Source organism: Miniopterus schreibersii (assembly GCF_964146895.1).
Source record: "Miniopterus schreibersii genome assembly, chromosome: 4".
Taxonomy (NCBI): domain Eukaryota; kingdom Metazoa; phylum Chordata; class Mammalia; order Chiroptera; family Miniopteridae; genus Miniopterus; species Miniopterus schreibersii.
The window spans coordinates 64,550,112-64,575,028 of record NC_138105.1 but is presented as its reverse complement, the minus strand read 5'-3'; the positions used below and the strand labels follow the sequence as shown (position 1 = coordinate 64,575,028).

Sequence of the window (24,917 nt, the reverse complement as noted above, 5' to 3'; positions counted from 1 at the left end):
GGACTTAACATCCACGGTTTGGGTGCTGAGGGTGGTGCCCAGGGAACCACCCAACCACGGGAGGTACAGCCTTTCCTTGATCCTTCCAGCTTCCCACCTCTCTGAGCCTCAGTTTCCTCCTCTGAAGGGTAGGCATCAGTGGTCACCGTGTGGTGAGGGCTGTCCAGGCAGCTGCTGAGCACAGAGCCCAGAATGTGGCGGACACTTCACCTAGGTCATGCTCTCTGTCCCTGTGTCGGGGCCTGGCTGTCCTTCCCATGTCCCTGCCACTCAAGTCAGGGATGCCCACAGGTGACTACAGGCTTGTCAGGAAAGGTCCGTGCACATGGTGACCAGCGAGACTGGAATGGCTAGGCGGGATCTACCCATTAGATGTAAATGGTCTTTTCAAAGCCGAAACTTAAAACTTTGTATCACGTGTAAGAGCAGATAAATTGTATCAAGTACCCAAATAGTCCATCCAAAAAGTTATAAACCTGGAGTCCTGTAAACAGCCAGTTTTAACTTCTAAATATTGTTGCCAGTGGAACAAAAATTGTTGCTTGTGTTGTCAGAGGGGCCTTGGTTGAGGGCTTTGCCAGGAGAGCCTTTCTCTGCTCAGGCTCTGTGCAGTGAGGGGATCCCTGGCTGCCTTTTCCTGCTTGGGCTCTCTGATGGGACAGGACCCGTGGGCAGGGCTGCAGCCCACCTCACTCACCTCTCTTTGCCTCCCCACAGATGTTCCCCCTGCCAGTGACCAATGGGAAAGGCCGGCCCACCTCCCTGGCTGGCGCCCAGTTTGGAAGCTCAGGTAAGACCCCGCTGCCTTGAGGCTGCAACTTTGCACAGAAAGATGAGCTTGTTAGAGGGTGGGCTGGAGCAGAGCAGAACGGGGTACAGCAGCAGACCTGGAAGGTGGAGTGGGACTGAAGCTGAATGTAGGCTCGTGGACAGGGTGCTAGAGGAGGAGGTGTTGGGGAGGGTGGCGCCCAAGTCCAGCAGCTGGATGGGGCCTGGGGGCAGTGAGCCTGAGAACCAGCTGCTGTCATGGTCTCATGACCTGTGTTGAGTGTAACGAAGGGAGCCTGGAGGTCAGCATAGTATTCTCTGTCTGTCCTGCACCTGGAACCTGGGCCCCTGGTCTGGGGATGGGAAGCATCTGTGTCACTCACTAGGGGGTCGTGTGTGAGATAGGGACTTGAGCCTCTGAGGTCTTCTTGGCCCCAATGGGGCCCTGGGTCTCTATTCCATCCCCAAAGGGAAACTGAGGTCCAGAAGGGGCAGGATGTGGAACCTCAGCCCTTGAGAGATCTTGCCCATCCTGCAAGCCTTGGGAGAGGCCCAGCTCCTGGCCCTTACTGTATACAGGAGGATTCAGAGGGTTACTGGGACTTCGGGCATTTAAACTGGGTACATCCAGACAAACCTGTATGAGTTGGTCACTCCACCTGGCACTGAGTGCTGATGACATGACAAAACCAGGCCTGCTGGGGATGGTCTCTAAGGAGAAGTTTGAGCAGAGACAGGCCAGGGGCACAGCATGTGCAAAGGCCCTGGGGCAGGACCTTGCTTGGCATTTAGCATGTGGGAGAAACAGGGAGGAAGTTTGTGTGGCTGGAGCAGAGTGAACATAAGGGGGGGAGAGGGAGGAGGTGAGGACAGGGAGGGTATGGGGGCAAGTGGTGCAGGGCCTTGTATGCTGTGGTGAGGATTTGGGCTTTCACTCGGAGGGAGGTGGGAGCCCTGGAGGGCTGTGAGCAGACGGTTGCCATGTGCATGTTGGGGAGTCCACTCTGGCTATTGGGAGGATTTGGGGGGAGCCTTTGGGGAGGCTGGCTGTTTCAGTCTCCAGCACCTCCGCACTCTGTGTGGACTTTGGCATCTTTCTGGGGTTCTAGGATTAGTGCCGTGCCATTCTGCATCTCTGGGATCCAGGACAGAAGGTTTTGTCTTAGAGTCGTATTTGCATTCCACTGGGATATCCAATGAACTCTGGCTGGAGGAAGAGGGGGTTTTGAGGCGGTGGTTTATGTTCATGCCACCACCCCAGAGGGAGGAACATTGTGTTGCCACCCCCATTGCCCTGTGCTGGCCTTCCTCTCTGCCTGAGGAAGTGGCAGCAGGGCCAGCCAGAGTCCTCCTCGAGGTACGGAAATCCCCACATCCCTTCCTTCTGAAATAGCCCCCAGGAGCTAGGATGCTGCCACTTCCCTACCTCAGGCAGAGGATCAGGCCCTGGGGGCTTCATGGAGGAGGTGGCACAGATGTGCCTTCATCTTCCCCTAGGCCTCTGCCCTGAGCTATCTTCCCTAATTTGGTGTCCACGCACAAGGCCAGCAGCCCTTACTAGCCAGAGCCATAGTCCAGGGTATAAGGGTCCTCTCCGGGAACCGTTGTAAATATTTGCAGATTGATTTTCCATGGTTTCTGCAGCCCCTGCCCTCCCTCTAGCTCTGCCCTGACCGCTTTGGACAGAGAGGGTCTTGTTTACCCCCCTCTTTCATCAGTAAGTGGGTCACCCTCCTTCCAGACAGACCATGTCAGCTTAAGGGGAACACCACCATTTATCAAGACTTTGCAAATGCTAGTGGGTCCCCCATCCACAATCTCCCCCTCACCCCTCTTTCTAAGTCCGGGTGTGGCATTTTCCTGGTGTTGACTAAGTTAACTTGCTTCTGTTAAATTTGTTCCAAAAGGTCACTTCCTGTCAGAAAACCAGCAGCCTGGCCCTAAGTAGGAGGTGTCTCTGAAAGTAACTGAAATAGTAGCTGAGTGGCATGTTGGGGTCTGTGGGCAGCCTTGACCATGGTTGCCTGGGCCATCTTTGCTTTTAAAAAATGGTGTCAGAGAGGCATTAACGACCAACTAATGCCAGGCCAAGGCTTTCTAGTTGTTCTCTGGATTGGAAGACATTTAAAACAAGAATAATTTTTCCAGTCTTTCCCTTTTGGGAAACCCTGAGGCACAGGTCTCTAAGTGGCAGTGCATCCTCTGCCGAAGACTGCAGAGTTCAAGGCTACGTGAGACATCAGGGAATGTTCATTGTTGGACCAAAGGAAGTGACTCTGTTTTTAATATCTCCACAGTTTTCTTGGTTTGTGTAAACCTAACACATGCTCAGGTGAAAAATCTAACACTTAGGAGAGGTGGCTTCCACGTTGCATCTTTGTAAGGACCCTGCACGTGTGTGATTGTCCTCCAGGGAAGTCACTAGGCTGACCATGGACGTGTATTCACAGTGAAATGTCCTCGCCATTTAACCAGCACTGGATCTTCTAAAATCTCTTCCCATTTAAATGTGTGAAAAGGAGCATGTTATTTCAGTGGGTGCTTATTTAATAACTAGTGATACCTTTTCAAAAGCTGATGGGCCATATGAGTTCTTTTTGATGAATTTCCCATTTACTATCTTGAGCCCCCTTTTTCTTTTCTTTTTTTTGGGGGGGTGGGAGTTGATCAACTTCTCAGTTTTGGCTAACGTTTTGTTTTGAAATCATCATGGATTCATAGGATGTTGTGAAGAAATGTTCAGAGAGGTCCCGTGTTCTCCCCCAAGTCCTCCAGACATCCTGCATGTCTTTAATATAATATGGAATTAGGAAGGTGACCTTGGTACAGTACCTCATTTATTCAGGGCTCACCAGTACGTGTGTTTGCATGTGTGTGTATAGTTCTGTGCAATTTGTCCCACATTTAACGCTATTAAGTCAACACCACAGTTGAGACACCAAGCTGTTCCATCACCCCACTCACTCTCTCCTGCTGCCCCTTCATAGTCACTTGCACCCAGCGACCACTGATTTACTGTTCTCCATTTCCACATTTTGTCCTGTTGAGAATGTTATATACACAGACCTACACAGCTTGTCACCTTCCAAAGTTGGCTTTCTCTACTCAGCATAATTTCTTGGAGATCTGTCCCAGGTGTTAGCTGTTTCAATGGTTGGTTCCTTTTTTCGCTGCTTAATAAACATTTTAACAAAAGGGATCATAACACTTACCAACAATTACTTATGTCACCATTTCTTGAGCACTGAATGCCAGGTACCCAAATTGGTTCATTGATTGTGAGTCCTCTGTCCTTGTAGGTCGGTGAAATAGGTTCTATTGTCATCCCCATTTTACTTATGGAAAAGCTAAAACTCGAGTTTAGTAACCATCCCAGCTGCCTCCCCATAGTGTCCTGTAGCCCCACCCTATGCTGATCTTTTTCATTTGCAAGGACTTTTATATAGGAAGGATGCTTATCTTTTGTGATTTATGTTGCAGCTGTTTTTCCCCAACTTATCAACTATTGTTAATAATGGAGGTTTTTCATTTGTCTTGGAGGTTTACTGGCCTGTTTATTTTTATCCTCGTCTGAGGATATGCTTTTATTGATTTTAGAGACAGAGGAAAGGGGGGGAGAGAGAGAGAAACATCAGTCGATTCCTCCCATATGCGCCCCGACCCGCAACCTAGGTATGTGCCCTGGCTAGGAATCAAACCGCAAACCTTTTTGGTGTAGGGGACAATGCTCCAACCAATTGAGCCACCCGGCCAAGTCTGGTTTAATTTTTATGTTATCAAGTCTTTTTCATTTATGATGTGTTCTAGACTTGGTGCAATTTCTGAAAAATCCTTAAGAACTGGATGATAGTCCATTCTGCAGTGCAGATGTGACAGACATGAATGTGTCTACTACTCATTACATCAGGTTGAAGAATATATAGGAAAGATGCTGGAGGGCACGAAAGCATACTTTCACTGTCGTTTGCAGAGCAAAGAGATAAATTAGTGGGGGACAGGAACCTTAACGGTGATCAAGGCTGAGCTAAACCATCTCCGGCCAGTGCACGCATCAGGCTATCCCATGGGTCTGCTCAGAGCACACACATCCCTGTACTCTGGACCCAGAGAAAAAGCTGGGATAGGGCCTGTAAGAGCTTCTGAGCAGTTCTGAGGACACCTCCAGTTAGATGCACTTATCCTTTAAAGCCATACCCTGTACTTAGGGTCCGTGCTCCTTTTATAAATATCAACCACATACTGGGCAGAATGAAAACCCCTAACATTAAAAAGAGAGAGAGAGAGAAAACCCTAGCCAGTTTGGCTCTGTGGTTAGAGTGTTGGCTCGAGGACTGGAGGGTACCAGGTTCGAGTCTAGCCAAGGGCACATACCTCCGTTGCAGGCTCAGTCCCCAGCTCTGGTGGGCCCATGAGTAGGAGGCAACCAATTAATATTATCTCACACTTAATAATAATCTCACACTTTCATCTCTCTCTCTCTCTCTCTCTCTCTTTCTCTTTCTCTTTCCCCCATCCACTCTCTCTCTGAAAAGCAATGGAAAAAAATATCCTTGGGTGAGGATTTTTAAAAAAAATTTAAAAATGCCCCACCAGTGTGGCATATCGAACGGATTCCTGCGATCTTCTGGAGATCGAGGTTCAATTCCCGGTCAGGGCACATGCTCGGGTTTTGGGCTCGATCCCCAGCAGGGGGCGTGCAGGAGGCAGCCTGTCAATGACTCATCATTGATGTTTCTATCTCTCTCTCCCTTCCTCTCTGAAGTCCATAAAGACATATTTTAAGAGAGAGATTGAGATTGGTTGCAGGCTCAATCCCTGGCCCTGGTCCAGGCTCATGCAGGAGGCAACCAATCCACGTGTGTCTCTCACATCAGTATTTCTCCCCCATTCCCTTCCTCTCTCCCACTCTCTCTGAAAAGCAATGGAAAAAAATATCCTCGGGTGAGACCAAAGTATAAGCTATGGTTTTTGAGAACAATGCAGTAAATCTAGAAATAAACACCAAAAAGTAATAAGAAATAAGCCTGACCACTTGGAAAGATAAAAATTCCTTTTTACCCACCTCTTGGGTTAAGGGGGAAATTAAAACAGCTAAGACAGAATAGACAGAAATCAGCAGTAATGAAAACACATTGAAACAGTGAGGCGCAACTGTGCTGTACTTGAGGAAGAAGCATAACCTTTGATGTTCTCGTTAGAGCAGATAGAGTGAAAAGATGGATTAAGCATTTAAGTTAGAAAGTTCTAGAACAGGATAAATTTAAGGAAATCTTTCTTGGTGGTTTGAAATGCCTTAAAGAATTTCCTAAATTCCAATTACCCATGAATTTTTTTTTCATTTTCTTACCTTTCTGTTACTACCACAGCACTACCAAGTGTTAATACTGGAGCTTTATGGTGTTCTTCTAGGCCTATCTCAGATGTTCTTTTTCATGTTATTTTCCCCCATATTTTCAGAGACACTGATTCTTTCCATGATTCCCCCACCCCAAAAAAACCTTTTGGGATTTTGAAGTGTTAAATACATAGATAAGTTTGGGAAGAACCATTTGCCTTCCCATTGTAAGAACCTGGTATCTTCTCCATTTATTTAAGTTTTCTTTTTGATTCTTAGTAAAGATAAACTTTGAAGATTGAAGTATAAAGCACTTAGTAATTTTATATAGTTTTTAAAAATTTTGGTCATGTACTTTTCCAATGAGTGTTATTTCTAGGTATTCTGATGATTTCTGTGCTGTGGTTTGGGATCTTTTTCGTCATGTTTTCCACCTGGTCACCTCCTGCCGTCCCTTAATTATTTGCATTTTCCCCTTGGTTCAGGTCACCCATCCTAAGACACTTAGCCTCCCCCATCCTAGTGCAGATGCCATGTCCCTTCTTGCATTGGCTGGTGTTTCTAGAACCATACAACATGTGCTGGTTGTTCATTGTAAGCAGGACCAAGCATGACATTGGCTGTCAATTAGAGATTGACCTTTCTCTGTTTATCTGGTTAAGGGCGTTTCCTTCCTGTCCAATATGACCACCCACAACAAATGTCTCAGAATGGCCCCCAGTTTTCCTTCTTCACCAGTCATGATGTTATCCTCTAATGAATGGTGGTTGTAACCGCCGGGCACTCCTTGAATTTTGTGCATGGCCTGCGTTCTTGGTTATCTAGATCTATTTTGCATTTTGCTTGTGTTTCTAAGTCTGTTGGCCTGTGACTTGAGGCACTGCTATGTTTCTGAGCTAATCTCCAACAAGTGGTACCTTGTTCTGCACTTGGGAAAACGGCCCTGTTTGCCTCCCATTGCTTACAGTCAGCCTGTTGAAATTTTTTGTTCACTCCTCTTGTTCATGTTACCATTTTCTTAGGCAAAAAAATAATTCACTTCAGGCACATTTAAAAATGGCTAGCATTGCATTCTTTCATCACATATAAAATCACCTGTCCTTGTAGTGTCAGGAGGTAGTGTCTGTGTGTGTGTTTTTCTGTTCTTTTGTCCTTGATTCCACCCCTTATCCTTTATCTGTTATTGATCTTCCAGTCTGCTTCATTGTTGAAGCAATATTTATCAATCAACTGCTTTTTCTCTTACCTCTTCTTCCTTGATTCCTCTTGTTTTTAAAGTTTTTATTTCATTGATTTTTAAGTCAAAGGCCACGTTTGTTTGCTTCTGTTCTCTCTCGTTTAGTAACCAGTCCAGGATGTTACTTTTCCCTTTGAGGACCACTTCATTCGTATCCCATGGTTTCAATAATGCATCTTTTCCTTATGTTTCAGAGATAATTGATAATTTAAAAATGTTTTCTCTTTGATTCTTCATTTTGGACATTTCAGATTTCGCGGTTGGAAGTGGAGTATCTGTCCCTGGATTGGCAAATTTCTGTTCTAGGTCACTAATGCAGAAATTGATGCAGTATGAGTGCTGCAACTGTCCAGATGGTACAGAGCATTCCTGCTCTCACTGAAATGGAGCCACTTTGTCATGAGCACCTGAGGGACAGTTGGACATGGAGCCATGAGGTCTTTGTTTCCACCTGACCATATTTAGGGTTTTAATTTGTTTGACATCAAGAGAGCAGCTTGTCTCCCCTCTTGTGTTTGTTGGTCTCTGAGTGTTCCCTGGGCTCCTTATTTATTTATTTACATGCTGGGTTATCGGCACATGAAACTCGGGTCAGTGGGGCTTTCTTTGTGAGTCTAGCCTGTCACCTGTGAAAAGCCATCATCTCTATTCTAGCGAGTACTTCTTAAAAGTCAAACTTTTAGATGAATATTACAACCTCTTGGTTTCATGCTTTGGTCCATCTTTGTGCAGCTGATTCTCTCTAGTCTTTGGATCTGCTTGTTCCAGAATGTCTTCTGTAGGTGTTGTGGCTTTAGTTTTCAAGAAATTAGTTATGAGGCTTACGTTTTCAGCCCTTCCTCCATACTTTCAGGTTTGGTTTTCCTGTCTTTCTACCTCCTCCTGTAGTTGTGTATGTCTGGCGTGTGCTGTCTGGAATTGGTTTTGAAAGGTCCGTGCTGGTTCGCACCTTGCTGGTAGTTATTTTCATGGCTTTAAAGAGCCTGTTGAAACTTCCCATTTCTGCCACTTTCAACCCCAGAAGTGAGGTCATATGTCCCTTCTGCAGGAAAGTGGAGGAATGAGCATCTGCATCTCTTCCCCGCCCAGATATTTAGTATAAATTGCCACTTTTTAAAAACATTGTTCCTCTTCATCGATGAGTTATATCTGTGTCCTGTTCAGAAAAACATGTTCTTGTATTGACTCTGCTGCTTGTTATGAGACCTTAAGCAAATGACTAAGTGTCTTCATGCCTCAGTTTCTTATCTGTCAAATTGGGATGTTAGCAGCCACTGCAAGGATCCGGTGGGATAAACCATGAGAAATGTCCAGAACAGCGTGGCACCTTCAGGCCCCTGATCCTATTCTTGATTCAATGGCATCTTCACTTCAGGGCTAATGGGATGGGATCACCCTCCCCAGGTCCGCTCATCATATCCTCCTGATTTGCACATTTGTGTTTGGCCCCTCCCAGTGTAGTGCGTGTCTTAAGGGATGATTTCCAGCAAGGGAACATGGTGATATTTGCCTTGCACAGGACAGTTGGGAGTAGAATTCCTCGGCCACCCACCTTCCCACCTCCACCTTGAAGGTTGTGTGCTTTTGTTTGCCCATGACATTGATTGAATGCACATGTTTATCTTAACCTTTTGTACTTTTTCATTCATTTTGGGGGGTTGCCAATGAGCCCTTGCGGTCTCCGACTCAGAAATGCTTGGTCAGCTGTCTTTCACTCTAGTTTTGGGGTGTTTTTTCTGTTCCCTTCGGGGATTCCAGCTCTCCAGTGTCAAGTCCCATGTTGAGTCTCATTTAGATCTTCATGTCCATCATCTTAGAATCCCTTCCTTCTCCCGTGTTTGGGGGCATTTCCAGAACTTCCCCTTCTCTTCATTGATCACCTTTTCTGTACTGTCTGTTCTGCATTTGCTTTCTCTACTGCTGCTTTATTATATTATTTTATTTTACTATATTTTAGAGAGAGGAAGGGAGAGAGACAGAGACATTGATGTGAGAGAAGAACACATACCTCCCGCACATGCCCGCAGCTGGGAATTGAACCTGCCACCTTTTGGTATACGAGACAACGCTCCAACCAACCGAGCCATACCATCCAGGGCTCTGGTGCTTTTTTAAATCTGTGAATTTATTGCATGAACTTCTTTTCTTAGTTTTTCCTGCTTCCTCTCTTTCTCTCTCTGAAATCTCATCTTTCTTCCAGAGAACCACATGCTCTGTAATTTCCTTGGGGTGATGTGGAAGTTGCTATCTTAGATATTCTGTTTCCTGGGATAAATCCTAAATCCATGATTTATCCATGGATTGGGTTCTGTGTTTGTTTCCCTCTCGTATCTGTTTCATGTAGGGAGGTCATAGGTTGGCCTCTGAGCTCATTTGGGGGTGGGGGGTGCAGACCCTCCCATCCCCACCCTTGGATACCTCATGGGCTCCTCTTGAGACTGGAGCAGGAGGTAGTCTTTCTGTTACTACTTTGGCCACAGATCTGAAATTCACAGGAGGAAGGGAGTGGGCCAACTTCTACAGCTGGGGGACCCTGTTTCTCTGTGAATTATTCTGTATTTGTGGGACCCCCTAATCAGAGGGACAGCTCTGCCCACTAGGGAAGCCCCAGGATTGGAGGTTGCTGACCTGGGAGTTCAGGAAAGGTTGGGTTGGGGGCCGCCTTCTCTTAACGGTGGAATGTAGCCTTCACTCACCTTCTCTCCAGCCTCAGATCTGCTTGCCTGGGTGAGGTATCACAGGGCCCCACCTTCCTGCCCCCTATTTCGGGGGCACATACAACGTTATAAACAGAGCAGGTAATAAAAAGGGTGAAATTTAAACAATGAGTGAATTTGGATTTGGGGCACATCCTGGCATTCTCTCTGCAGCTTTCCTCCAAGTATAAAACAGTAAACCACCTCCACAGGCACACCCCACTAACCCCTACCCCACCCACTAGTGGTAAGTGCCCACAGCCCCACCCAAAAGGAAGGGCTGTCCCCAAATTCAAACCCATGTGGCTCTCACCACCACCCCTGTGAGACCCCATGCACCACAGGCCAGACGTAGGCAGGGCAGTCAGTCAAGTGGCCACCATGGATTCTTGGGGATTTTTATTTTAGAGAAAAGCCAGAGGGAGAGCAGATGGGCTCAGGTTGCGTCAGCCACCTGATAAAATCCAAAAAGAAAATAATTACTTGAGCGCTAGCCGAATAGTTGCTCTTAAGGCATTGTTAATTTTTCTCAGATGTGATCATTGTCCATGGTGGTTATTTTTATTACTGTTATTACTATTTTAGGTTATATCTTTCGGGCCCGCCTGTGCCATACAGCAGCCGTTAGCCATATAGGACAATATAAATTTGCATTAATTAAAATCACAGAGTTGGAGTTCTTTACCAGCTGCATGTAGCTACTGAATGGGACAAATGTGATTGTGGCAGAAAGTCCTGTTGGAGGCAGTTAAGCTATTTGTGGGTGCAACGAAGATGTGGAAAACAAATGTGGAGGCTGTTTTGGGGGGCCAGTCCTGTTCAGGGAATTCTGGGGTCGCAGAGAGGGCCCTGGGCTGGGAGGAGACCTGCAGGGTGACTTCCCTGAAGGTTCTGAAGAACCAGCAGGTATGGGACCATCAGGACAGAGCTGGGCAGAGGCAGAGGTCTGCTCATGTGTCGTGGGGGTCAGGAAGGAGCCTGGTCTCTGCCCTGAGAGCAGTGGGGACCCATGACAGGAGATAGAGGGAGGGAGGAGAGCCAAGTTTTGCTTCTGAAAGCTCAGTTGGACTGCCTAGGGTGAAGTGTGGTTGGGAACCTGGGAAGGCACTGCTAAAGGGATGCAGCTGGTCCCAGCCAGTGGGTTAGAGACCAAGATGAGGGAAAGGGGACAACTCCTGAGTAAGCGGACGCTTACAGAGCTGGACTGCAGGTTGAAGCCCCCAGGCTAGGCTGATATCCTTCTGGTACCTATAGGGGTTTGGGCTGGGGACAGTGGATGAGGCCATATCCAGGGCCTCGTGACCATGTGGGTTTTGTCCCACGCGGTAACCTTGCTCCTTGTACTGAATTCTGGTGCTGTGGCTTCTTTATGCAAAGGATTCAGCTCCTGGAATTTTCTCACTCACCAGGACCAATTGATCTTCTCCATAAAGGGCCAGGCGATACGTGTGTGGAGGCCAGAAAGCCTCTTTGGCCACTCATCTACTCTGCTCTTTTAAGCAAAGGCCACCATAGACAGTAGGGGTCAAATGGGTGTGTCCGTGTGCCAATAAAACTTTATAAAAGTAGTTGGGGGCCAGACTTGGTTAAGGGCTGTGGTTTGCTGATCCTGCCCCAGAGGAATCCAGCATAGGACACAGGCCACTTGGACCAAGCCATTGTTCACTGACTGTCTTGTGGAGGCTACTCGCCCAGTTCATCAGGCAAGGGCCAGCCCTCAGTCATACTATGGGATGGTCACTCCACTGGGACACCAGCTGTGCCACTTGCTCTGCGGCAGTCATTGTTATCCCTGAAGCAACCTCGGCTGGTGGGTAGTCACTTCCAGCTGACTCGAACTGAAACTGAAGCTCTGGGGGTAGGCAGCACCCATGGGCCCCACATGCCCTCTGCTCATCTCTGTCTCCCTCTTCCTGAGGCAGCTGGGCTGGATCTGAGTGATCATTTTTCCCCAACACCCTCACTAGTATGTCATCTCCAGCATTTTTTTTTTTAAGAGAGAAATCAAAAAATTACACTCTGGCAGCAATGTCTTACTCTTTTTCTTTTTTCTTTTTCTTTTTCTTTTTTAATATATCTTTATTGATTTCAGAGAGAGGAAGGGAGAGACAGAGATAGATAGAAACATCAAGGAGCCCGGCCCGGTGTGGCTCAGCAGTTGAGCGTCGACCTAGGATCCAGGAGATAGGGGTTCGATTCCCGGTCAGGGCACAAGCCCGGGTTGTGGGCTAGACAGTCAATCAATGATTCTCTCCTCATTGATGTTTCTTTCTCTCTCTCTCTCCCCCGTCTTCCCTCTCTCTGAAATCAATAAAGATATGTTTTAAAAAAAAAAAAAAAAAAATTTGATGATGTCATTGATTGGCTGCCTCCTGCACGCCCACGCCCCCTGCTGGGAATCAAGCACACAACCCGGGCATGTGCCCTGACCAGGAATCGAACTGTGATGTCCTGGATCTTAGGTCGATGCTGAACCTCTGAGCCATGCCTGGCTGGGCATACAATATCTTATTCTATTGGTATCTTTTAATTAGAATATGAACAAGAGATGGGTTGTTAAAATGCATAGTTAATCTGTATGGGGGTTAATAACTATTAATAGAAGTAATGGGGGAGGAAGGGGCTGTCCCTATTATTGTCATTTATAGAAGGGGATGTGGGGGCTGGGAGAGCGACTTTTTCCAGAAAGGGCAGAGCAGCACCCTATTTCCTCAGTTCTTGGGCCCATGGCGGGGGAGTCCCTAGGCCCCAGGAGTTCCCTTTACCACTCCCAGGCCTTCAGGAGTGGGGGCTGCTACAGAGGATGAGGGAACAACAGGCAAGTGCACATAGAGGGAAACTGAGGCTCCGCGGGTGCTGGCACTTTACTCAAGGTTACCTCTGCCTCACTGGCTGCTCTGCTCTCCTTCCCAGAGCCCAGGTGGCCCAGGACCTTTTGGTACAGTTACCCCAGACATGGAAGAGCACAGAAATGGATTCCTGGAGACTACAGGAGCCCCCTTACTTGGTCTTCCACCTGCTGAGTCAGCCCCCCACACACACCATAATTACGTTGGAAATTTTTTATTAGAAAACAAAATCTAAATGAGATGTATGAATATTCATTAGGATGAGGATTAATATGCATCATCATGCAAATTAGACTGCAATTAAACACCAGTTCTCTGGGGGAAATGGTTAACAGTGCCACCAAAATAGAAGGATGCAATTTGAAGGAAGGAGGGGAGGGCAGGAGGCAGGATTTGGGATGGGGTGCATGGGAACTCCAGCATGTGGAGTTGGAGGTGGATGGGGAGTGGGATTGTACAGGTGGCCGCCTCCTCCTATGTCCTCTCCTCCCCAGTTCTGCCAAGTGGGCTTGTTCATAACACCATTTACAGAGGAGGGGAACTGAGGCACAGAGAGGGAAGGGCCTGGGACTGCTCCCCTTCTACTAGTCCAGGCCATGTGCTCTGTGATCCCTGATGGATGGGGTGGGAGCCTGGGCCCAGGAAGATTCTGAGTCTAGGGCGGGTGCTTGGTGCCTGGGAAAGTGTCCGGGAAGATAAGAGCCCCACCCTGCACTACCCCTTGAGACCAGGGTCCTCTCCCCACTCTGGTTAACCCGGGCTACACCTTGGGCCTCTAGCCTCTCAGCCTGGCACACAGGTGGCAAGAGCCTCGGTTTGTCCCTAATAGGGATTGGGTTCCACCCCAGGCGGGCTGCCAGCCTGTGCCTAGTGGGTAGTCAGTGGCAGCTGCTGCTACTTCAACAAAGGGATGCCCACCTCCTAAATTGGCGGGGATGGGCAAGGGGAGATTCGCACTTTCCCAAGATCCAAGCTGATCACTCATGACCTGTTTGCTTATGCCTTTGTGAGCCTTTCTCACAGCGTCAGGAGAGAATGAGCCTGACCCAAGACGCCCCAGCCAGTGTGCTTAGGGCTGGGCCAGAGGGAGGGGCCTTAGGCTAGGGGAAGGATGCTCAGTGTGAGTGAGGGCTCTCCTCAGGGTAGGCATGGTGGATAGGGTTTTGATGAATGGGTAGGAGTTTGCCAGCAGTGACAGCTGGTGCAATTGTTTATTGAGCTACAGACTTGGAAATATGCTAAGTGCCTGGGTGTCTGGGGCACTTGCCACTCACAGTGGTGTCAGTACAGGCAGAGCTAGAGTTGGGTGAGGCTGGATAGGCTCCAGGGCCCATTTGAATTGGGATGGGCCCAGAAACCATGCTGAGTTGAATGAGGGCTCTCCCCTGGGGTGATGAGGAAGAGAGCTAGAGCTGACTTTAGAGCTGGGCAGGGGTAAGGGTGACCCTCTCTCTTCCTGTCCTGCAGGTCTGGATGACCGGCCCAGCTCAGGCTCCTGGGGCACTGGCGACCAGAACAGCTCCTCCTTCGACCCCAGCCGGGTGAGAAGCTGCTGCCGGGCCTGAGACCCTGGGTTTCCCTTTTCCAGGGGAGAGGGGCATATAAGGAAACTAAGTCTCAGAGAGGGGAAGGTCGGGCACCAACCTAGTCTGCAGGGACTTTGGGCTTAGTTATGTTGGTTAAAGTTGTGACTCAGGTACTTATAAGCATACCTGCCTCCCAAGCCTGTTTCCCCAGCTGTAAAATGGGGTGCGCCAACACCCCTCATGCCCACCTGTCTCTCTGCAGACCTACAGTGAAAGCGCTCACTTCAGCGAGTCCCATGGCAGCCTCTCTTCGTCTACATTCCTGGGACCAGGGCTTGGAGGTGAGTGTCCTTGGAGCACAGCCCCTTCCCTCAACACCCACATAGGGTCCCTGGGGCGTTGTGAGTGCACTTAGTGGTAACACTTTAGGGATGTTAACCTGGAGCAGAGGGTGCAGGTAGATATGGCCTTGACCCCGCTCCACCCCCAGGTCAGTGGGGGCTGGCCAAGTCCCCACCAGGAAGTGGACTTGGACATCCTGGTGACTCAGGCAGTTGGAGCCTGCTCTTGCTGACTATGAGAATCAGGGCTCGATGAGCCTATGCTCGAGTTTCACTCACTAGGCCTGGTTGAGGCCATCCCCTCTCTGGCCTTGCCTTCCTCACCCATGCGATAGGGATGTTCACAGAACCTTTCTCGTAGTGGGTAGTGAGGCCTTGCCCAGAGTTCTAGGTCCCACAGGCACCTCTGCCCCCTTATCTTGCAGATGAGCAGAGACCTAGCCAGAAGGGACCTGTCCAGGAGTCTGTGGCTGGTCACAGGCTGGCCAGGGCTCCGTCCACTGGGACTGTTGGCCTTGATTGTTCTCTGTGCCATCCCTCTCGCTAGGGGACCATGGCATGTGCCCTGCTGAGCTCTGGCACCCCCTTTCCAGTTCTGAGGAAGCCTTGGGATGACTATAAAACTATCTTCTCTGGAGGGTTGGATGCTATTGCCCTGAGTCAGCTCCCACCTCGGAGCTTGGACTATAAGTGGGGTTTTCGTTCACTGCCTGGGGAGTCCTGAGACAGCATCCTTCACACAAAAGCCACATGGAATCTGCTCATCTCAATACCATTGTTAGCAGTTTATAGGCTAAGATGGCTGCTGGGGGGGTGGATGTGTGGACTGTGGGACCCTTGATGTGACTGACCAGTTGGTGGGGAAACTGAGCCTGGAGGCCTTTGTGCTGAACCCCGAGGGGACAGCACCTGCCAGACCCCATGGGTCATGTGTTGCTTGCTAGGTGCACAGTAGGGCTGAAAAGGCTAGTGTGGCCTGAGGAATCATAGCAGGGGGACAGCATCCATGCACCCACTTTGCACAGCTAGAGTCTGCGCCCATTTCCCAGACCAGGAAATAAGGCCCAGCCCACGTGGCCCAGGGTGGCCTCTGCACCTGCAGCTGTTCCCTTCTGCTGTTCCTTCCTCCCGCCTCTTCCTGGTGCAGGCAGTTCCCACACTGAGCCTGGTCAGCAGGGCCAGCGTTCTAGGTCTGTGGCTGGGCCAGCTGTGGCCCAGGCCAGACCCAGTGGGGAGGGAGGTTGGTGCAGCCTTGGTATCCCTGGGCCAGTTTCTCACCCCTGGACCAGGCTGGAAGGGGTTGGTGTGGCTCACAGGCCTGGTGGCAGCCATGGCAGGATGGTGGGTGGTGAGGGCCCAGCTCCCCAAGGAGTCAGTCCAGTTTGTTCTTATGCAGCCTCCAGCCCAGTCTGGCTCCCTATGAGATCCTGGTAGTTTTACTCTCTGCTATTTGTTCTTTTCCCGCCCTCATGCCCTGATATAGCCCAGGTCCAGCACTTAGATTAGGTGTCTGATGTATGCCAATGGGGCTCATGGCCCCAACAGGGTCTTCTCCCAGAGCCTCAGCTTCTCCTACCTCTCTCACCTCACCTCTTTGGAAACCTATATTTGGCACTTGCTCTATGCAGAGCCTAAGCCGTGGCAGCCCTGACGAGCAGGGAGAGCCAAGGGTCTGGGAGGTGAAGCTGCTTCCCCAGGCAGAGCCTAAAACCCTCCCTGGGCCTGCCATCTTTGCTCCCACACCCACCCTGGGAAGAAAGAAGCACTGGCATTCCCCCCTCCCCATTCATTCACTGCATTGAGACTGGGCCTCTTAACTGCCAGGTCTGTTTACTCATGCCTAAGATGACCCAATGTCACCTGCCCTGAGGGGGCACTGGGGGTGTGGGTGGGAAGCATGGCCCCTCTCTGTACCCCGGCAGCCTTTGTTCTAGGAGTCTAGTTGAAATTGTACTTTTAAAGTAAAGAAAACGAGATCTTTCCCTTAGTAGTTGGAGAATAATTAGAATTAATCGGCTGAGCATTCTTATTCCTCACTCATGTTGAGATTGGCACCCAATTTAAGGCAGAAACAAACTTAAATGTCTCAGCTGTTGATTGATCCAGCCACCTGGTTCAGGCAAGGCTGGATCCAGGCATCTGTACAGTGTCCACACTGGTGGCTGTCAGGCAAGCAGTGTTCTTGCAACCCAAGTTGTCACCTGCCCACACAGTAGAGGGCCCCTTTTCACCAAGTCACTTCAGTCAGCATTCCCAGGGATGTCATAAACTAACCCCTGGCAGGGACCTGGGCACTAAACCTCACACACACAAGGCACCACTACCACCACCCCCCCATCCTGCCCCTGGGAGCCCAGCACCCTGGGGAGTCGACATCTCATGACCTTGCACAGAGGAGATAAGATTCAGAGGGCAGGGGGGTCTGAGCTCGGCACTGACCCACTTCAGAAACCGGTGGGGCGGGGGGTGCAGGTTGGTGAACTTCCATAAACCTCTGTGGGTCATCAGGAAAGGAATGATATTTGGCCACATCTTCACTTGTCTATCAGGCCAGTGAGGAGACCAGCATCCCACCTTGGTTCTCCCAGTGTTGTGCACTTGTGGAACCTCTGCTGTATGCAGGCATGAGCCTGGTGCTTGGGATGCGACCTCCCTGGGGTTGGCTCTGAGTGACTCATTTTCCCCCTCTCCAGGCAAAGGTGGCGAGCGGAGTGCATATACTGCCTTCGGGAGAGATGCAGGTGTTGGGGGCTTGACTCAGGTGAGACCATGTCTATGGGGTGGGCATTCATGTCTATGCGATGCCCTTCTTCAGGCTGGAAGGGCATCGCAGGTGAGCAGGGACTGGCCAGAGTGTGAAGGGGACCCAGTGGAGGCTACAGTCACCGCTCCACCCACTCCTTTCCCTCCCACCTTTTAAAATTTTAAAGAGATTGGTAACAGTTTCTTCCCCTGATCTGCACAACAGTCCCTCGCTGAACCAAATGCTGGTCATTATTCCAGCAGCAGCTAAAATAGGACTGGGTCCCAGGGCAGCCTGAGCTGGCCAGGAGTGGATGAGGGAAGGGGAAGGCAGGGGAGGCCACAGCCCCATGGCCCCCCAACCTGGGGGCCACTGTTCATAGCTGGAGGGGCTCAGAGAGACACCTGCCCACCCCTGAGTGCACACAGAAAAACAGGCCAGCCCAGCAGCCTTGGGGCCCTGCCCCTGTGCGGTGGCCACCAGGGAGGCCCCCCCCCCCCCTCGGGCACCCAGCCCAGGCAAAACTCACTCATGCCCACCCCAGCTGACAGCACTGACTGGCCACAGTGGTCCCATGTGGCCTCTTGTTCAGGTCACCCCTTGGGCATCCTCCCACACACACACCTAAGGGTTTCGTTCCTGTCCCCTCCTATGCCTCCTGAATCTCAGGGTGCAGCTGTGCCTTATCCCAGGTGACACCACTTGTGTACATACCAGGCCTGACCCAGAGTGGCAGCAGTCCTGGCTATTGAGCACCAACTGTGTACCAGGCCCTGTGCCAAAGGCAGAGCCCATAAGGCCCATTGTTCCCCAGGACTCCCCCTGAGCCGACATGCCCATTTTACAGATGGGAAAGATCAGACAGAGCAGCCACTCACATGGAGCCTCAAACCTCAGTCACTCTTACTCCCAAGGGTAGAAAACTCATTTTAAATGCTGCAGAATTAAACCGTCTACCTTTAAAAAAAGACATGCACAAACTAAACCAGATTTCACTGATGCCCAGATGCATATGTTTGCACCTTCTGCATTCCCGGAACACAGTCTCTTTTCAGATTTGCTGGCAACTGTTTTTCTTAAAAGTAATGCTGAGCTGTCAGGAGAGAAATGTCTCAAGCAAGGGTCACTGTCATCCCTTGGATGGCCGGGTTGGTTGCTAGACACCAGCCTAGTGCCTGTTGATGACCTTCATCCCCCTTCCTAGGCTGGCTTCCTGCCCAGTGAGCTGGCCCTCAGCAGCCCTGGGCCACTGTCCCCCTCAGGCATTAAGAGTGGATCCCAGTATTACTCTTCCTACCCCAGCCATGCTCGACGGAGAGCGGCGGACAGCGGTCTAGGTGAGTGGGTCTGCCAGCAGGGCTGGTGGGCCCAGAGGTGGGGGCAGGGAGGGGATCAGTCCCCTAGGCCTTGGCCAGACTGGGATGATCATATGGATAGAAGGATGGGTGGTAAACCAAGAAAGAAACAGTAGATTCTTGTTATTTGTAGAGGTTCTGTCCTATCAAGTCACCATGAACACCTATTCCTTGCTCCTGGGGAAATGCAAGGATACATTCCTTTCAGTCTCTGGTCAACCGATCAATACATAACTTTGTGTCACATGTGTTTCTGTCTAAAGACACCTTATTCACATAAATCGTTGATTCGTTAGCACAGAACTGGCTAGCTGTGCTGTAACTCAGGCCTGAATATAGCTGATCTAACACATATTTTTCATGTCCCAGTTTCTGCTCTCAGAGACACTAGCCAGCACCATGGCACAATTGCACGCATGGGAAGTATTTTAAGCAGCAAAACATCCCACAAAAAGCATGTAAATTAGGGCTCTCGATAGATCTCGAGAAAAGGACCCTGGTTTATAGTGTGAGCTGGAACTAGAAGGCAGAGTGCCACCTGGTTCCCCCTCAGTGGGCACATGTAAGGTGTCCACCCAGGTTTCCCTACTCTGTGCCTGACTGTGAGTGGCCTCTAACAAACTGCACATATGATTTGGGGGAAGTAACTTCAGCAGATTTGCAAGTCTGTGATCTGTGAATAAAGAAGATCAACTGTGGGAGTTGGGGTGGGGACAGAATGGGGGACTTTGGAGCAGGGCCCTGGCTCAAGTATCCATTGACTCCCCACTTCCAGGACTCCTTGCTGCAGACCCCCCCATGATTCTTGCACATTGTCAGTCCCCCTACACATAAACCCAAACCCTTATTTAAATTAAAAGGAAGCTCAAGGGTCTCCTCTCCAAGGTGCAGGGGTAGGCTGTCTCCTGATACCCCCAGTGATACGCATGTCCCTGGGCCTTGAAGGACACTGGGTGGAACAGGAGCCAGGCTCAATGTGGCAGCTCACTCCTTTTACTCCTAATAGACACGCAGCCCAAGAAAGTCCGGAAGGTGCCGCCAGGTCTTCCATCCTCGGTGAGTTGTGGGATGGAGCAGGGACCCCACAGACCACATGCCTCTCTTGCCCTCCAGGCTTGGGGTCCGTTCCTGCTGGAGGCCACACAATGCATCATTGGAAACACTAGGCTGTGTGTGCTGCGGCGGCCAGGAACACGTAGATCCACATCACCTCCTCAGTGTGGGCATGTGGGTCCTGAGGCAAAATCCCCAGCTAGATTGTCCAGTCAGCTGGGCTTTTGCCTCAAGACCTCAGCTCTGACCAGAGACTACCTCCCAGGGAGTTTGGGAAGTTCTTTCTGGGATCTAGTCTCAATCTTTCTTGCTTTAAGAAATCATGTCCTGTGATGTCTTAGAAAGGGCGTGGGTCCTGGGAGGGGGAGCAGGTGGGAGCACCCTGGCAGCCAGTTAGTAGGTCCCCCCCGTACCCTGTCCACCCAGGTTTGAGCCACCTTGTATCCCCAGCCTGCTGTTTGGAGGTTGGCAGGGTACCAGGCCCAACAGATGGTCCTGGGACACTTGAGATTTAATCTCGGGAAGAAAAGGCAATTTGCCTGTTTTCTCAGTTTGGCTCTGTAGCAGCCTTCAGGAGCCCCTGGGCCCAGGGAGTCAGGCAGAGCCTCCACAGGCTGACCCAGCCAACTCTAGGCCATAGACTCGGGAGTTAGTGTCAAAAGTTGACATTCCACAGCTAGGAGGTGCAGTCAGGCTCACACAGTCTTTTTTTTTTTTTAATATATCTATTGATTTCATAGAGAGGAAAGGAGAGGGAGAGAGAGATAGAAACATCAATGATGAGAGAGTCATTGATCGAGCCCGCAACCCGGGCATGTGCCCTGTCCGGGAATCGAACCCCGATCGCCTGGATCCTAGGTCGATGCTCAACCGCTGAGCCACGCCCGGCCAGGCAGGCTCACACAGTCTTAAGACTTGACTCCTGGTGTCATTTACAATGTCATCAACTCCCCATTTTCCTCACCTAAATCCGCACCCCAGTTTCCTAGAGCTGAGAGCCCCCTTTGTTCTACTGTAGTGTTGGGGCAGACAGTACCAGTTGATCCCAGCACTTTCTCCTGCGCCCTGCCTCAGTTCCAGGCAGTGCGCACAGATCAGAGTTGGCAGTGATCCTACAAGACTTTGCTATCTCTCTGCTCTGGGGTACCCTGGGTGGAATATTAGTTCAGGGCCCTGTCTCTGAGGCCTCCGGGTCTTGCATATTCAGGGCTGAGGCCAAGGCACGTTTCAGCACTGAGGGAACAAGGAAGAAGGAAGGGCTGGGGGCACCACAGTTGAGCTTTAGTGGATCAAAAGGAGTTTGCTGGATTAAGGAGGGAAAAGGAATTCTGTGCAAGAGGTCCAGCTTAGAGAAATGGGGTGGTGGGGTAGACTGCTGTCCAGCTGGAGGACAGGACTGGGGAAGGGGCCAGCCAAGAGCTAGAGGGAATGAGTTAGTCCTGCCCCTCCTACCTGACAGTACGCATCTACCTGCCCACAGGTGTACCCACCCAGCTCAGGTGATGACTATGGCAGGGACACCACCCCCTACCCATCTGCCAAGACCCCCAGCAGCACCTACCCAGCTCCCTTCTATATGGCAGGTATGTGGGGGCTCACCCAAGATGACTGGGACAGGTCCTGGGTCCCTCTGCCTGCCATTTCACTATCTTCCCCTTCTCTGCAGATGGCAGCCTGCACCCCTCGACCGAGCTCTGGAGCCCTGCAGGCCAGGCGGGCTTCGGGCCCATGCTGGGTGGGAGCTCATCCCCCCTCCCCCTCCCGCCAGGTGGCGGCAGTTCCGTGGGCAGTGGTAGTGGTGGTGGGTTTGGCAGCCTGCACCAGCACGAGCGCATGGTAGGCCCCTTGGGATGGGGTGGGGGCGTGCATTTGGGTAGCACCCCCTCCGACCCCATCTCACCCCCCTTTAACCCCATCCCACCACAGGGCTACCAACTGCACAGTGCAGAGGTGAATGGTGGGCTCCCAGCTGTGTCCACTTTCTCAGCCCCCACAGCCACCTATGGCAGTGTTGCCAGCCACACGCCCCCCGTCAGTGGGGCCGACAGCCTCATGGGTATGGTCCCCTCTGATGTGCTCCTTGCTATTAACAATGTCCTCCCTTTCCTGGGATCAGCTCAGGGGCTCCTTGGCCCTGTGGCCCCATTTCTGATATTTGAAAATGGCTTATTACCTAGAAATCCTTTCTATTTAACTCTCTCCTGCCTTTTGTGCTATGTTGCTATGTTTTTAATGATACTTACATTTTAAACCCCACACACACGAAAAAGAAAAAAATGGCTCTTCAAGGAGTGGATTCCCCCACTTTACATTTGGGGAAACTGTGGCTCAGATTGGGGAATCTTTCACTCCAGGACCCATGGTCTGCCTGTCCCCAGACCCTCCATGGAGGCAGGTGGCGAGACATCAGGCAGAAACCAGGCCAGAATTAGGGGCTGTCCAGTCCTGGGCTTGGGCATCCGTGCCCAGTAGCTGAGTATAGAAGGGAACTCCCCATCATCTGGGGCATCCAAGCTAAGCCCAGGTACTGGGGGCACCAAATCCCTGAGGTTAGGTCTTACCTCTGTGCACCCACAGGCTCCCGAGGGACCACAGCTGGCAGTTCTGGGGACGCCCTTGGGAAGGCGCTGGCCTCGGTGAGGCTCAGGGCAGGGGGTGGGGTGGGGTGGGTGGGGGTACCAAGGGTGGCTGGGCCGTGACTGTGAGAGGCCAGCCTCTGACTGGCTATCTGGTGGCCCTGTCCTCATCCCCATTGCAGATTTACTCTCCGGATCACTCAAGCAATAACTTCTCGTCTAGTCCCTCGACCCCAGTGGGTTCCCCACAGGGGCTGGCAGGTCTGTACAGGGTTGGGGGGTGGGGGGTTGCTGCATCTGCTGCCTTCAATCTAGAGCAGGTGGGAAGGGGTCAGTCTGCACCATGGGTTAGGGAACTGGCCTTAACTCCACCTGCCTTGAAGTTTATGTTCTTATGAGGATCCAGGAAGGCTTCCAGGAGGAAACTTCTAAGCCAGGATTCTTAGGTCACAACACAAGCAAAGGCCAGGAGGCAGTACCCAGCAGGTTGTGCTTATGAGCATGAGGGGCACAAGGAATTCAGTTAGGACCAGGGCAGGGGCACCCAGAACCAGAGCAGCCAACCTGAGACACTCACCTGGGTGTTTGTCCACCCAACAGATACTAGTTAGGCACCAATTGTATGCCCCATGCTTGCTCTGCCAAAGGGGTCAGGTCTTTCTGTTCCCTACTTCCTACAAGGATGTACCTGGGAGCGTCAGGGAGGGGGGTGTGAAGGAGTGAGAGCAGAGATTTCTGGAAGACCTGTGTGGTGCAGTAGGACTGGGAGGAGCCGACCTCTGGGGCACCTACTGTGTGCCTCTGAGCCAGCAAACTTCCTTGTGTGGGAGGAGGGGTTCTTGGTTCTGCATATGGGGAAACTGAGGCTAGGAGATGCACAACCATGAGTGTTTGCTTACTGCCTAGACCTGGCTGGACTCATGGCCCAGAATAGCTCTGGATGCGGGCACTCCCGTGTGGCCAGCCTGGGTATCATAGACAACTTAGTTTTCTCTCCCCTGCCTTCCAAATTCTTTCCTCCCTCCTTCCTCACTCCCTCTCTGGGTCAGGCTGCACCAATACCCTGCTTCAGTTCCTCTCCCCACCCCAATTCGTGTTTCTCCTACCCTTTCCAGGAACATCACAGTGGCCCCGAGCAGGAGCCCCCGGTGCCTTATCGCCCAACTATGATGGGGGTCTCCATAGTCTGGTGAGCTTCCTACGTGTCTGGGTGTGCCCTTGTGGGAGCATCCTGGGGGTGGGGAGGGGTTTGTGGACAGACTCCGGATGCATGTGGATAGGCACAGAGATGCCTATTCCTGGTGCAGGGGAGGGAGCCCATGGGGGATGGCTCAGCATGTCTACTGTGGCCATGTTTCATGTGACTTTGAAACTGAGTCCCATAAGAGCCATTAGTTCTCATGTGACCAGTGGAATTTACATTAGGACTTAGATGCCCTTTTGACAAGAATGAACTTTGTAGTTAATTTGTTGGGAATAAGGTCCAGCACTATCTCCGTGGCACATACAGGCACATGTTTCAGGCCACACCACACTGGTCTAGGTGGGGGTACTGGAAGTCAGGCCACTCACCTGCCCATGCTCACAGCAGAACAAGATGGAAGACCACCTGGATGAGGCCATCCATGTGCTCCGCAGCCACGCCGTGGGTACCTCGGGGGACATTCATGGGTTACTGCCCAGCCATGGAACACTGGCCTCGAGCTTTGCCAGCCCTGTCATGCCTCTGGGCGGGCGGCACACCAGCTTGGTGAGTGCTGGGCAAGGAAGGGGCCAGGCAGGTGGTTGGTGGGAGCCTGACCAGTCCTGACTCACCCACTCCTGTTCCACAGGTTGGAGGCAGCCACTCAGAGGACAGCCTCTCGGCCAGTGGCAGCCTTATGCACAACCATGTGGCCCTCCCCAACCAGCCGACCACCCTCCCTGACCTCTCGCGGCCACCTGACTCCTACAGTGGTAAGTTCCAGCATCATGCCTGGGCAGGGCAGCCAGCACCTCAGAGTAACTTGTGCTCTGGCTCCTTCTCTGGGGTTCAGTCACTGGGCATCACTTCCTCTGCAAAACAGGGATGACAGAGAGGGTCTGTGACAGACTAAACAGCCAGACTGGGCTGAGTGTTTGCTCACTGCTTGGCTAGAGCTTGAGGAAACTAAGGAAACTGAGGCACAGTGGCAACTAGGGAAGCCCTGTCAGCATGGGTGGAGGCCAGGGAGGTGTGGTTATTGTCACAGGCACCTGGAGTCCTAGAAAGGCTGACAAAGTCACCGCTCAGCTCCTTCTAGAAGCAAGATGGAGCCCAACCGTCTCTGGTCTTGGCATTGGTGCAGGTGATGCTGCAGTCATCAAGGCCCCTGTCTTATTTACTCATCCATCAGTTAATGAACTGAACTCACCCAACAGGCATGTATTCAGTGCCAAGTGTGTGCCTGGTGTTTCTC

General features: G+C 51.1%; 1 protein-coding gene across 8 annotated transcripts in view; it reads left to right on the top strand.

Moving 5' to 3' along the window:
* The window catches only part of TCF3 (transcription factor 3), a 39,397-nt gene that overhangs the window by 5,072 nt on the left and 9,408 nt on the right, over positions 1 to 24,917 (top strand). For 4 of the 8 annotated variants that reach the window (XM_081137404.1, XM_081137402.1, XM_081137400.1 and 1 more), the window contains exons 3-16: positions 718 to 790; positions 14,353 to 14,426; positions 14,674 to 14,752; positions 17,446 to 17,513; positions 18,700 to 18,832; positions 19,857 to 19,906; positions 21,384 to 21,486; positions 21,570 to 21,739; positions 21,830 to 21,959; positions 22,481 to 22,539; positions 22,662 to 22,740; positions 23,595 to 23,668; positions 24,068 to 24,229; positions 24,312 to 24,435. In XM_081137404.1, coding sequence (XP_080993530.1) covers positions 718 to 790; positions 14,353 to 14,426; positions 14,674 to 14,752; positions 17,446 to 17,513; positions 18,700 to 18,832; positions 19,857 to 19,906; positions 21,384 to 21,486; positions 21,570 to 21,739; positions 21,830 to 21,959; positions 22,481 to 22,539; positions 22,662 to 22,740; positions 23,595 to 23,668; positions 24,068 to 24,229; positions 24,312 to 24,435 — 1,378 coding nt within the window. The remainder of the gene's footprint in view (positions 1 to 717; positions 791 to 14,352; positions 14,427 to 14,673; positions 14,753 to 17,445; positions 17,514 to 18,699; positions 18,833 to 19,856; positions 19,907 to 21,383; positions 21,487 to 21,569; positions 21,740 to 21,829; positions 21,960 to 22,480; positions 22,540 to 22,661; positions 22,741 to 23,594; positions 23,669 to 24,067; positions 24,230 to 24,311; positions 24,436 to 24,917) is intronic. The other 4 variants (XR_013998806.1, XM_081137403.1, XM_081137401.1 and 1 more) reach the window with 2 other exon arrangements.